Source organism: Rhinopithecus roxellana, chromosome 4, assembly GCF_007565055.1.
Source record: "Rhinopithecus roxellana isolate Shanxi Qingling chromosome 4, ASM756505v1, whole genome shotgun sequence".
In the NCBI taxonomy this organism is placed as follows: Eukaryota; Metazoa; Chordata; class Mammalia; order Primates; family Cercopithecidae; genus Rhinopithecus; species Rhinopithecus roxellana.
This window is the reverse complement of record NC_044552.1, coordinates 13484892-13497556: the sequence shown is the minus strand read 5'-3', so window position 1 is coordinate 13497556 and position 12665 is coordinate 13484892. Positions and strand designations below refer to the sequence as shown.

Below are 12665 nucleotides of genomic sequence, written 5' to 3'. Positions count from 1 at the left end.
TCCATCTTCCAGATTTGGGTCTCTTGGGAAATACCCAGATACAGGGAGAGGAATCAAGAGCTCACTAGAATAAAGCCATGCACTCCCTCCCCGCTCCTCCAGAAACAATGCTCTTGGTTGGTCTGGAACATCCTCCCCACCTTCCTCTTCATCCTCTAGCCCCTCAGCTTGGTCCTCCACACGCCAGATGCCATCACAGACTCTGAGCTCCCTCCCACCTTGCTCTTGCCCTCACCTGGAGGGGAGAGGGAGGGCTGCATCCTCCCAGGTTGACACTGCCTCCCTGTGTGCAGGTATCCCTTCCAGAAACTGATTTCATCTCCTTTGGATATATATATACCCAGAAGTGGGACTGCTGAATCATATGGGAGTTCTATTTTTAATTTTTTGAGGAATCTCCACACTGTTTTCCACAGTGGCTGTACGAATTTACATTCCCACCAAGAGTGGGAATTTCCCCCAGAATTATTCGCAGTAGCCAAGATGTGAAAACAACAGTGACAGATGAATGGATAAAGAAAATGTGGTCTATACACACAATGGAATATGATTCAGCCTTAAAAAAGGAAGAAATTCTGCCATTTGCAACAACGTGGACATACCTGGAGGACGTTATGCTAAATGAAATAAGGCAGACAAATATTGCATGATCTTACTTACATGTGGAATCCAAAAATAAAAGTCAGACTCACAGTAACCGAGTAGATGAGTGGTTGGCAGAGTCTAAGGAGTACGGGAAAAGAGGAGATGGTGGTCAAAGAGTGCAAACTTGCAGTTAGAAGATGAGTAAGTTCTAGAGACCTAACGTACAGCACAGTGACTACTGTTGATCACCATGTATTGTACGTTACTAGCAGAGTAGCTCTCAAGTGTTCTCACTACACACACAAGCACACATGTACACACATAAGCATGCACACACACAAAAATGCACATACATTCACGCACAAATGCACGCATACACACACATGCAGGCACACACACATGCACACACAAACATACACACGAAAGGTGACTATGTGAGGATATGTTAACCACATTATACAACTTATATATAATTTTTATTTGTCAATCGTTTCTCAATATAACTGGAGCAAAAAAGGACACTGCCTCCCCTCTACCCTGCCCTAAGCAGGTGGGAAAGGAACACAAAATGCTAGGTAAATGAATGAATGATTTTTTAAACAAAAATATTTGTTCTTGATATGCTAATTGGCCTAGTCATCATAATTATTTTGAGTATTTTTATACTGTTAAGTGCCCTGAAAATGCTTAAGTATTAATGACATTTTATAATAAATTTGGGAAATTGGCAGGAATTCCAGTAAGATCCTCGAAAGGGTTAGGAAATGGGGAGAGGGTCGCCTAAAAGAGTTCATGCAGTCAGCAGGCTGCATCTGTGCTGGTTATTGAGAACAAAAAGAGGCAGACCAAGACACAGGACCAGACAGGTGCAGTGGCTCACGGCTATAATCCTAGCACTTTGGGAGGCCAAGGTGGGTGAATCACTTGAGCTCAGGACTTGGAGACCAGCCTGGACAACATGACAAAACTTCATCTCTACAAAAAACTAGGCGGGTGTGGTGGCATACACCTGTAGTCTCAGCTACTCAGGAGGCTGAGGTGGGAGAATGGGAGGATCACTGGAACATGGAAGGTGGAGGTTGCAATGAACCAAGATTGCACAACCTGGGTGACAGAGCCAGACCCTGTTTCAAAAAAAAAAAAAAAGACACAGGCCCTCATATCAAGTTGACGTCACCCAAAACCCTTGGGACCTTTTATTTCCACAATTTATAAACCAATTTTCTCTTCAAAAAGACACTCAATGACAATCACCCAAAGATCTGGGTCAAAAAAAAAAAAGCTGATACTCAGAAATGACATCAAGTATTCAGAACCAGGGAGGTGAGTTTCTTTAATCCACTGCACATTAAAAACTGATAAAGATTGCACATGAAAGAAATGGAAGACATGGCTGCAAATATACTGGGGCTCTTTTTCTAGTCCTGGAGTGTGAGAATGTTAATTAAAGGAATCTCAGAATTGGAGAAGATCTGAGAAAGGATGGAGTGAAAATTTAATTTTAGGTATTGTTTTATCAGGTTAAAAAAAGAGACAATTTCATGAGTTACTTGCAGTTATCTCAAGAACTTCATGAGCTCCCCAAAAAGCTCCAACAGAAACTGTAAACTGTAAGAGACCAATTTAATGAAAACCTCTCAGCCAAGTGAGGGACCTCTTAATGGTGAAGAACACAAATGAGCAAACCTGGGGGCATTAAATAAGCACAACAAAATTTTAGGTATCATTAGAGTGTTGTTCTTCAAAGAATCATACTCGTCCATTTTTTAAAACAAAAGTTTTTTTTTAAAAAAAAAAAAAAGCACAGACAGAACTTAGCAGTTACATACACTGGCTCAAGTAAGAAGCTAGAAAACCTAGTCTCATGGCATATTTCAGCTTCTACCAAATGAACGTCCATTCTGTTACTCCTTTTCACACCTGGGTGAGTAATAATACAGTTAATAACTAACTGCCGTTTCTACCCTTCCTTGGGACCACATTCTGCTCAGCAACTTTACACACAAGTTCTCTAGTCCTCTCAATGCCCTATGGGGAGGCATTGCTATTTCTATTTTGCAAGTGCAAAAACTGAGTTACAGGATGGCTGAGCAAATTGCCCAACATCACTTAGCTAGTGAGTCAGAGAGCTGGGTCTCAAACCCAAGTCTGTCTGCTTCCTAGGTCAAGTCATTTGTACTGTGCCACCATACAGCAATTTGTAGAAGCATAAAGCAGGTATGAAACATGCCCAAGGGAGCCCAGCCAGATCAGACAGGGATGGCACACCAGTCCTTGTTCTTGGACTCTGCTCCTGAGCCACATTGTGTCCAAACCCTGACAACCAGCAGGAGTGCTCTTGGCTTGTTCATGCCTGTAGCAGCCACATCCTTGAGTTGCAAACAGAAGACACCCAATCCAGCCAACAAAAGCAAAGGGAATTTCTTGAAAGGACATTTAGGAGTCACAGAATTAGCAAGAAAGCTGGAACACCAGGCAGAAAGTAGGCAGCTCTAGAGACTGGTGAGTTGCAGTGAACACTTCTCTTGCCAGAACAGATTGAGAAGGGGTCTCTTTGTCTCTCTGCTCTGATTGTCTTGGCTTGGGTTAGACTAGAGTATCTACTGGGAAAAAGATAACTTCCAAAAAAGAAATCATGTTCCAGTAGCTGAACCACTGCAGTGCATATCTGTTAGGGGCACGATTAGCATAGACTGCAATGCAAGGGGTGCGTCCTCAGGCTGGGCAAAGCACCAGCATGACAAATGAATCCCGGGCAGGCTGTCCCTCTGAACCCTCTATATGTAACCACATATTAGTTACAGTGCCTACATGTACTGCTCAGACAGGTTAAGTAACTTGACCAATTAATGAAAAAAGAACTCAGATTCAAGCCCAGATAGTCTGACCGCTGGACATGTGCTCTTAGCCACGATGCTTGTTTGCAGTGCTGGGGAATCACAGGGGAGGCAGTAATCACTGAGGGGCTGGGCAAGGAGTCATCCTTCTTGCTGACTTCAATACTGATGTGGATAGCCCACCAAGCACCATAATGTCTCAGTTTTTTCACCCCCTTACTTCCAACAACCATTTCCATCTTTACACCTCAACCACCATGTCTCATGTCAACCCTGGATATCTTAGAGCTTGTAAAAATGCACCATTTCTGAAATCTAAATGTCAAGCCCTCTGCCGTGTGGCTTCCTCATATACTGCCAGCTCACCAATTCTAGCACCTTGACTGCAATAATAGAAACTCCATTCAATTCACTCCCCCACTACTACCGTTAACAACTCCCTTCTGCCTTCACTTTCTTCCTTACCCACCTTAGATTCTATGGTCTATTATTACAATCTTTTCCTTGCATCTAACCCAACAGCCTTGACTTTCTCTCCTTTTCATTCTTGTCCAGTGAAACTCCACCCCAACCACTGACCTTCAGTAGCACTGGAGCTACTGAATGTCTCTAAGAAAATATACATCTGGGCTGACTGGAGTATCTTTACATTTATGGCCACAAACCTCAAAAAAAGCACTCAACACTGCCTAGAAATCTTACTATATTTCTCAAGTAAATTTCTTCCCCACTGTCCACGAATATTGTATTCCTCCTTTTGCTGCTCAACACAGCACAGGCCTTCGCCATCTAGTGCCCCCTACAAGTCTGTGGACTTCACTGCAAAAACCAAAGTGATCAGACAAGAGCCCCACTCTTGGTTTACTGGCCCATCTACAAACATATCTACACCTGAACTCATTCTGCTCTGTTTTCACTCCTGCAATTGTGGGAGTAATTTTCATGCTTCTCTCAAATGCAGGAGGGAGTGTTAATAGCGTTCGTTTCCACCTTCTTAAACCCTTCGTGTCTTCAGTTATTCCCTCTTCTGCAGCTTCAATCTCTCTTTCTACAAGATTATTCCCTTGGAAAAACAAATATGGTACAGTATCTCCCATCTTGAACAAAGAAACAAACCACTCTTAATACCACACTCTCCTTCAGTTATCCTTTTTTTTTTTTTTTTTTTTTTTTGCTTTTGCTTCCTCTCATAACAAAACTCTTACTTCCTCACCTCCTTGTATCTCTTCAGTCCACCCCATTCAGGCATCTGTACTCATCTCTCCAGTGCTCTTGTCGAGGTCACCAAATGACCTCCATGTTGCCAAATCCACTGCACAGTTCTGTTCTCATCTTACTCAAACTCTCAGCAGCAGCATTCTGCATGGCTGGCAATACCCTCCTGTTTGAAAAACATTCATCTGCTGGCTTCCTTGCTCCTTCACCCTCTGGCTAACCTCTCACTCCAGTGACCATCTCTTCTTAGTCTCCTTGGCTGGCTTCTCCTCAACCCAACCTCTGCATGTTGGAGGGCCTCAGGAGGTCCTGTCCTCTCCTCTGTTGATTAATTCTATCTCTTTGGGGTGAGGGGGGCATCTCATCCTGTCCCATGGCTTAATCACCACATGTTAATAACTCCAGTATTCATAGCTCCATTCCTACCTTTTCCCTAAAATTCCAGACTTGTATAGCCAACTGCTTCCAAGGATCCTTATTAACCATCTCCCAGAATTAGAGCTCTTCAATCCTCTCACACACACACACACACACACTCTGCCTCATCAGGCTTCTCTAATCTCAATAAATGGCACCCCCATCTATCCAGATGCTCAAACCAAAACCTTCCTGGTCCCCACTCTCTATACCCACTCATCGGTGGGTGCTATCAGCCAACACAAATATTATCTCATTCATGTTCTCTACCTCCACCTCCACCACCCTTCACCAATCCATCATTTACCTTGGCCACAGAAGAGCCTTCACACTTGGCCTCTTCTTTGCATTCTTTACACAGCAGAATATCTCCGCAAAACATAAATTAGCTATTTTGACATGACTTTTAACACATTTTCCACTGCCTCTGGAATGAAATCTGAACTCCCTACCATTTCCTGCAGGTCCTGAAATATGTCACCTCTTAATCTTTCCAAGTTCTTCTCAACACAGTTTCTCTTGTTCACTGTGCTTCAGCAGACTCATCTCCCTCTGTCCTTCCAATTTCCTAAACTCTTTTCCACATCAAGGCCTCTGTCCTTACTTTGTTATTCTGAGATGATCTTCCCCCAACTCTTTAAATGCTTGGCCCATTCTGCTCCTTCAGGGCTCGGCTCAAATACTACCTCCTTATAGATGCCTCCATGACCTGCCACCCCGTGGAACATGGTGCCTCCCAGTTCCTGGCATTAGCGAGTATTCATGGAGTGCTTCCCGGGTGTTGTTATTAGTGCTTTTTATTGATTACCTCTTTTAATTCCCTACCACCCTAGGAAGCAGGTACTCTTATTGTCATTACCTTACCCATCTTGAAAAAAAAAAAAAAAAAACAAGGAAACTGAGCCCAAAGAGATAACAACTGTCCATAGTCAACTAATCCTGGGACTTAACCCTGTGCAACCTGGATCCGGCCTGGCCCCTTCCCCACCACACCCTCCTGCCTCTCTCATATTACTTGGTGTCTCTTTCCAGCACTTGTTACAATCTGGATATTGTCTTGTTTAGTTATTTCTGTATCATCATTCTCCTCAGTAGAATATACATTAGTTCATTTTCATACTGTTATGAAGAAACACCCAAGACTGGGTAATTTATAAAGAAAAAGAGGTTTAATGGACTCACAGTTCCAGAGGGCTGGGAAGGCCTCACAATCATGGTGGAAGGCAAAGGAGGAGCAAAGGCACATCTTCTATGGCAGCAGGCAAGAGGACCTGTGCAGGGGAACTGCCCTTTAAAAAACCATCAGATCTCATGGGACTTATTCACTATCACAAGAACGACATGGGAAAACCCACTCCCATGATTCAGTTACCTCCCACTGGGTCCCTCCCATGACACACAGGAATTATGGAAACTACAACTCAAGATGAGATTTGAGTGGGGACATAGCCAAACCATAACAGAATATAAGCAATGCATGGACAGAGACTTATTTTTTTCCATCCCAGGATCCCCAGGGCCTGCCACATGGAAGGTGCCTGACCAATATTTGTGGCATGAATGAATAAGTGAATGAATGTAGATGAGGTGTAGATCAGGGAATGAAAACATTTCTAGCAATAGCTGCTCTTATTTTGGTGCCAACAATTGTCACACTTCTGTGTGACCACAGAACATACAAATGAATCATTTTTTTAAATGATTGAATAACATCATGTATGCTTTATATATTTTTTCAGAGCAGATTTACTATGCTGGGCCTGTCAATAATCCTGAATTTACTATTCCTCAGGTAAGATATTACTTAATTTTTGTATTAAATAGTTTGTTTCTTGAAGAAGTCTAGAAAAAGGGGGAGGGAAAGGAGGAGAAACCAAGAAAGAAGAGGAGGAGTTAAACAATTTAAAACTTATCCATAGGCCATCCCTGCAAAAACCCTTTCTTCATAAAACTGCTGCTTCACCGTGGGCACTTGAAATTTCTTGACACGCTGACTTTGTCATTTTGGCATTTAATATTTTACATGTCGGTGAACCTTAGGGAATCCTCCGAGTACAAACCTCCCACTGAGAGGGATGCCGGCGTCTTGTCCAGCAGGATCGTGGCATTTGTGGGGTTCCATATGGCAGTGCTGCTGGGCTGTGTGGGCGGCACCACGCATGTGCTGGGACCATGCTCAGGAGGCTGGCAGTTCAGAGAAAGGAAGATGCACAAGCCACGGAGGCGTGAAGGTCCCCTGGTTACTGTCCTTTCACTGTTACTCATGAGCTGCCACTAAGTCAATAAAATGCCCATATCCTTAGCATTTGCTGGCAAAGCTCACAGCTCAGAGTAGAATTTTCCACTAATTCCTTTCTGTTCAAGATAATGTGACATTATTAAATGGCTCAATTTACATCACTCTGCTATAAGCAATAAATGTTCAATACGCTACCCCTCAGATAATTTTTTTTTTTTTATTTTTTTTTTTATTTTTTTTTTGAGACGGAGTCTCGTTCTGTCTCCCAGGCTGGAGTGCAGGGGCATGATCTCAGCTCACTGCAATCTCCGCCTCCCGGATTCAAGCTACTCTTCCACCTCAGCCTCCCGAGTAGCTGGGACTATAGGCACGCACCACCACACCCAGCTAATTTTTGGATTCTTAGTAGAAACAGAGTTTCACCATATAGGCCAGGCTGGTCCGAAGTCCTGACCTTCTGATCCACCTGCCTCAGCCTCCCAAAGTGCTGGCATTACAGGCCCTCAGAGAATCTTATGGAATAATATGGAAAGGATCATAAAAATGTGATCTTTTAAAAACACATGCTGATGTATTTAGTACCTGTGAGATTTGATTATGTGTATATAATATGTAGTGATCAAGTCAGGCTATTTAGGATGTCCATCACTGAATACGTTTTTGTTAACTATAGTCACCCTACTCTGCTATCAAACACTGAATTTATGTCTTCTATCAACTGTGTGTTTGTACCCTTCAATCCACTTCTCTTTATCCTCTCCCTCTCCTCCCCTCCCTCTCCACTCTGGTATCTATCTTTCCACTCTCTATCTCCACGTGATCATGTTTTTTAGCTCCCACAGGTAATTGAGAATAAACAATATTTGTATTTGTTCCTGGCTTATTTCACTTATGATAATGACCCCCAGTTCCATCCATGTTGCCACACATAAGATTTTATTCTTTTTTATGGCTATATAGTACTCCACTGTGTATACATACCACATCTTCTTTATCCATTCATCCATACATGGACACTTAGGTTGATTCCGTGTCTTTGCTGTAGTGAATAGTGCTGCAATAAGCATGGGGGTGCAGTTGTAAAAATGTAACCACTTTAAATAGAACCTCACCCTTTCAGTTCTCCAAAACCTGTATATGGCTGAAGAAAAAGGTAGGTCTCTTTCTCCATAAAGAATCTCTAACTTAGCTTCACCTCCGGGTTTGTTTCCTTTCTTTCCCAGCCTCTGCGTTCCTATGTCAGAGTGCCATCTTGCTACCATCTCGGATTTCCACTAGCATTGCTCTTGCAGCTGGGGAGACTCCAGGCTTCTCCCTCTGGAAATCTCTAGAGTTTTCTCCTCAGGCCTTTCATTAAAATACAAAAGTTTTGCAAGAAAGAAAAACTACACCTCTCTTCACTTCTAGTATGAGGTACCTAAACTCTCCCAGAGAGTTCCATTTTTCTTTAAATCTTTGCTATTTGAATTGTTTTTCTTTCCCCATTGTCCTTCTGACCCTCCTCCCGACTAGAGGCTGACTTAAAATTCACTAACAATTGACTTTCACTTTTGCATTGTTGGCTTATTTTTAACCCAGTTACTCAGCAACTGATATAAGATAGAGCGGAAAAGAACTTCTTAAAGTCAGAAAACCCCTTTGAAAGTAGGTTGAGGGGCCAGGCACAGTGCCTCATGCCCGTAACCCCAGCACTTTCGGAGGCCGAGGCGGATGGATCACTTGAGGTTAGGAGTTCAAGACCAGCCTGGCCAACATGGTGAAACCCCATCTGTACTAAAAATACAAAAATTAACCAGTCATGGTGGTGCATGCCTGTAATCCCAGCTACTCGGGAGGCTGAGGCCTGAGAATCGCTTGAACCCAGGGGGTGGAGGTTGCAGTGAGCCGAGATTACACCACTGCACTCCAGCCTGGGCAACAGAACAAGACACCATCTCAAAAAAAAAAAAAAAGGTTGACCAGATGTGTAAAAAAGCTTTATTTGAATCACCTTACAGTACAGGAAGGAAGTGCAGAACCTAAGTTCTTCAACTGCTGATGGTACTTAAGCAGATATTACCCAGTATGAGGGCATCGCGTGTGCAGCAGAGAGAGCTAGAGGCCTTAATCCCAAAATGGGCTCCCTACACTGGCTGCGGGTCAGCCGTGGACGGCCCGCAAAGCACAGAGGCTTTGCTTTCTTAATATGGAACAGACACAATTCAAAGCCTTTTGGTTGTAAAAGACCTACCCCATATCACCTCCTCCAACCAAATCCTCCAGGGATGGGCTCTGGGCTAATGGCAGTTCCCATGTGGCCAAAAACGCTCCCACTTAGCACTCAGTCTCCAGGGCCTTGGTATTATGTCCCTCTGAACTCATCCAACCCCTTGGCACAGATTGAAGCCTTCCCTGGTGTCCTCTGTCTATGCCTCCTGTTTTCTGACTGAGAATTTAGGGGATCCTTTAGGCTCCCGAAGCATGTGGACAACAACTCATAGGCACAGCCTGACCTGTGTATCGCCAAAGGTGCACCTACAAATTCCTAACTTGCAAACTTGTGCCCTCCTCAACAGCAGAAAAGCTGCACTCAGTCCTTCCCTACCCTGGCCTCCTGGCCTCCCAGCACACACCTCCACCTGCCTCCAGCCTGGCACGGTTGCCTAAATACTCTTATCTCTTATACCAGAGTCTGTGATATCTGTAATTCATAATCTAGAACCCCTTCCTTCAAATACAACAGCTCCTCTTAGGCTCATAACATAGTAATGAAAAATTCATGTGGTGTTCAATACATTTGTAGGTGTGTACCTAAATGCACATAGAGATTTTAAAGAAAAGTACATGAGGAGGAGGAGAAGGATGAAACACAATGAGATATAAATTTGAGCCGGTCTTTACTCATAATTAATTCTCTAACATTTGGACTGCTTTGGTTATATTCCTAACACTGTTTCTAAAATTACAGCTGCTCAATATTGGAAGAGTATGACTCATGGGAGCTTCTAGAATCATGGAATCACACCCCAGGCACCATCCAGAGCATAGCCTAGCTCTCTTGAATACATTTCAGGGTTGGGGACTCCACTCTCTTTGGAAGCTCTGCTCATTGCTAGAAAGTTGTTCACTTCTAACAAAAGCCACCTCTCATGCAGTTTCTCTCCGGTGGTCTCACCTACTCCTTCCCTCTTGTTTGTACAGATTAAACTCCTTCCCCCTTTGGGTGACAGGCAGTTCAAAGATGTACCAGCAGTCTCCTGGCCTCCTCTGCCACAGTCCCTCTGCTCTGCTTGTGACCCTCCCACCACCCCAGAGCATTTTCCTCTCCAGATTAGTGTCTACAAACACGTCACCGCTCTGTGGCTGCTGGGGTGCAGGGCTGGGGCGCTGGCAGCAAACAAAACTGGCATGGCTCTTCCACAGTCTTCACAGGACCTGGCTGCCAGGTGGCTTCTGCTAAGCTGACTGCAAAGGAAGGGAGACTGCCTCACAGCGTTGCTGCCAGCAAGGACCCCCAAAGGCAGTCATTCTTTCTGTGACGGGGCATTTTGGGTTTGTGCTGGTGAACTGTGCTCCCCGGGGTCTTCTCTGTCTCAGCACACAACCCTTTCTCCCTCCAGTTGCTCAGGCCAGGAGCCCTGGAGTCACCTTTAACCCACCTCTTTCTCTTCCACCCACTTGCATGTCCTCAGCGGATCCTATCGGCTGTTCTTTCAAAATTTCTCTAGCACCCAAACCCTTCCCTCACCTCCACCTCTAATCCAGGTCATCTTCATCTCTCACCCGGATTCCTGCAATCACCTCCCACCTGGGCTTTTCAGTGAAGCAGCCAGAGGGATCCTACTGACACAGGCGCCAGGGCAGGCCACCCTCTCCTGACCCCATTTCCTTTCAGAGTGGAAGCTGAAGTCCCCACCACAGCCTTTGAGGTCCTAAGAGTCTGGCCTCCTTTGTCACCCTAACTTCACCCCCACCATCCCCCACTCTCCCTGCAGCCCCACTCGCCTCCTTCTGCCCCTCTAAGGTGGGGGCCCCAGCTCATAGCAGGACTGCACCTTCTTGCATCTGCTTCAGGTCTTTACCTAAACGTCGTCATCTCAGCAGGGCCTCCTTTCACCACCCTGCTCAAAATTGCAGACCAGCACCCACCTTGACCCACCCAGTGCTTCCATCCACTCCCTTCCTGCATGAGTCTTCTCCATGACATGAACACCTGACATACCATACGTAGTCACATATCATAAGGCTGGTCTGTCTCTCCCAGAGATGCTGGAAGCTCCGCAGCGCAGGGGTTGGCTTGTTTTGTTCTAAGGTTATCCTCAATGTCCGGAACATCACCCAGCACATAGAAGTTTCTCTGTAAATATTTGTTAAATGATTAATTGTACTGTGGGTCACATGTCTAATACTTGACCTGTGCCCCTTGCAGGGAGAATACCAGATTTTGCTGGAACTGTATACTGAAAAACGGTCCACCGTGGCCTGTGCCAATGCTACTATCTTGTGCTCCTGACCATGGCCTGTAGCAAAACTCACAGCCAGCTTCATCTCATGGGACCTCCAAGCTCCTCTGACTGAAACCGCTGTGGGAGAAGCAGCCTATGACAGAGAAAGGCTCTACACAGAAGCCCCCCAAAAAGTGCAGCTGCTAATTTTAGTCCCAGGACCAGACATCCCCAGAGTCCACAGATGTAATGAAGTCCCCGAATGTATCTGTTTCTAAGGAGCCTCTTGGCAGTCCCTAAGCAGTCTTGTGGGTCCATCCTTTTTCTCTAATTGGTCGCCTCACACCAGACTCACCTGCTTTTCAACTTCTTAGGAGTGCTTCCTCACAGTTACCAAGAATAAAGGAAGCTGGCCACCATTGTTCATTGTGGTTTGTTCAAAGAATCTTACTACAATGCTGTAGTTAAAAAGTCATTTCCTCCAGATACAGTGCCGGATGCTGGTGCAGCATAAGCAGTTCCAAGAAATTCAGGAGGATGACAGCCTGGCTAAAATTAGAGCGATGGGATAATGCGCCATTGCTTCTCCTGGTCAGGCCCCCACCCTTGGACCATGAGGGCTGAGAAGCTGATGCAACCTCACGAATAGGGACATCATACTCTCACTTATCCAAACACTCATTTCACCTTCATCCCTCAAAGCGTGATTACACTTGACCTCAGCACACAATGGCATTCATTACTGCATTCATTCATTAATGCAAGGAATAACTCCTGAATATTTAATGTGTATCAGGCACTGTGTTCTTAAGTTGTCTTTTACAATACTTTCCATACATAAGCATGTTGCCTATCCTACTTCCAGAGTCATTTCTGTGGCCCTGTCTTCTCTCCTGGGATGCACCAACTGCAGGGTGGGCTCCATAGCCCCTTCACCATCCAATGCTC

The 12665-nt window shown here is 44.8% G+C and overlaps 1 protein-coding gene across 10 annotated transcripts in view; it reads left to right on the top strand.

The window, feature by feature from the left end:
- The window catches only part of LY86 (lymphocyte antigen 86), a 63651-nt gene extending 51514 nt beyond the window's left edge, over positions 1-12137 (top strand). For 6 of the 10 annotated variants that reach the window (XM_030928164.1, XM_030928165.1, XM_030928171.1 and 3 more), the window contains 2 exons: positions 6799-6846; positions 11702-12136. In XM_030928164.1, coding sequence (XP_030784024.1) covers positions 6799-6846; positions 11702-11798 — 145 coding nt within the window. In that variant the 3' untranslated portion in view covers positions 11799-12136. Of the gene's footprint in view, positions 1-6793; positions 6847-11701 lie in introns of all 10 variants that reach the window. The other 4 variants (XM_030928168.1, XM_030928169.1, XM_030928170.1 and 1 more) reach the window with 2 other exon arrangements.
- Positions 12138-12665: the final 528 nt, after the last annotated feature.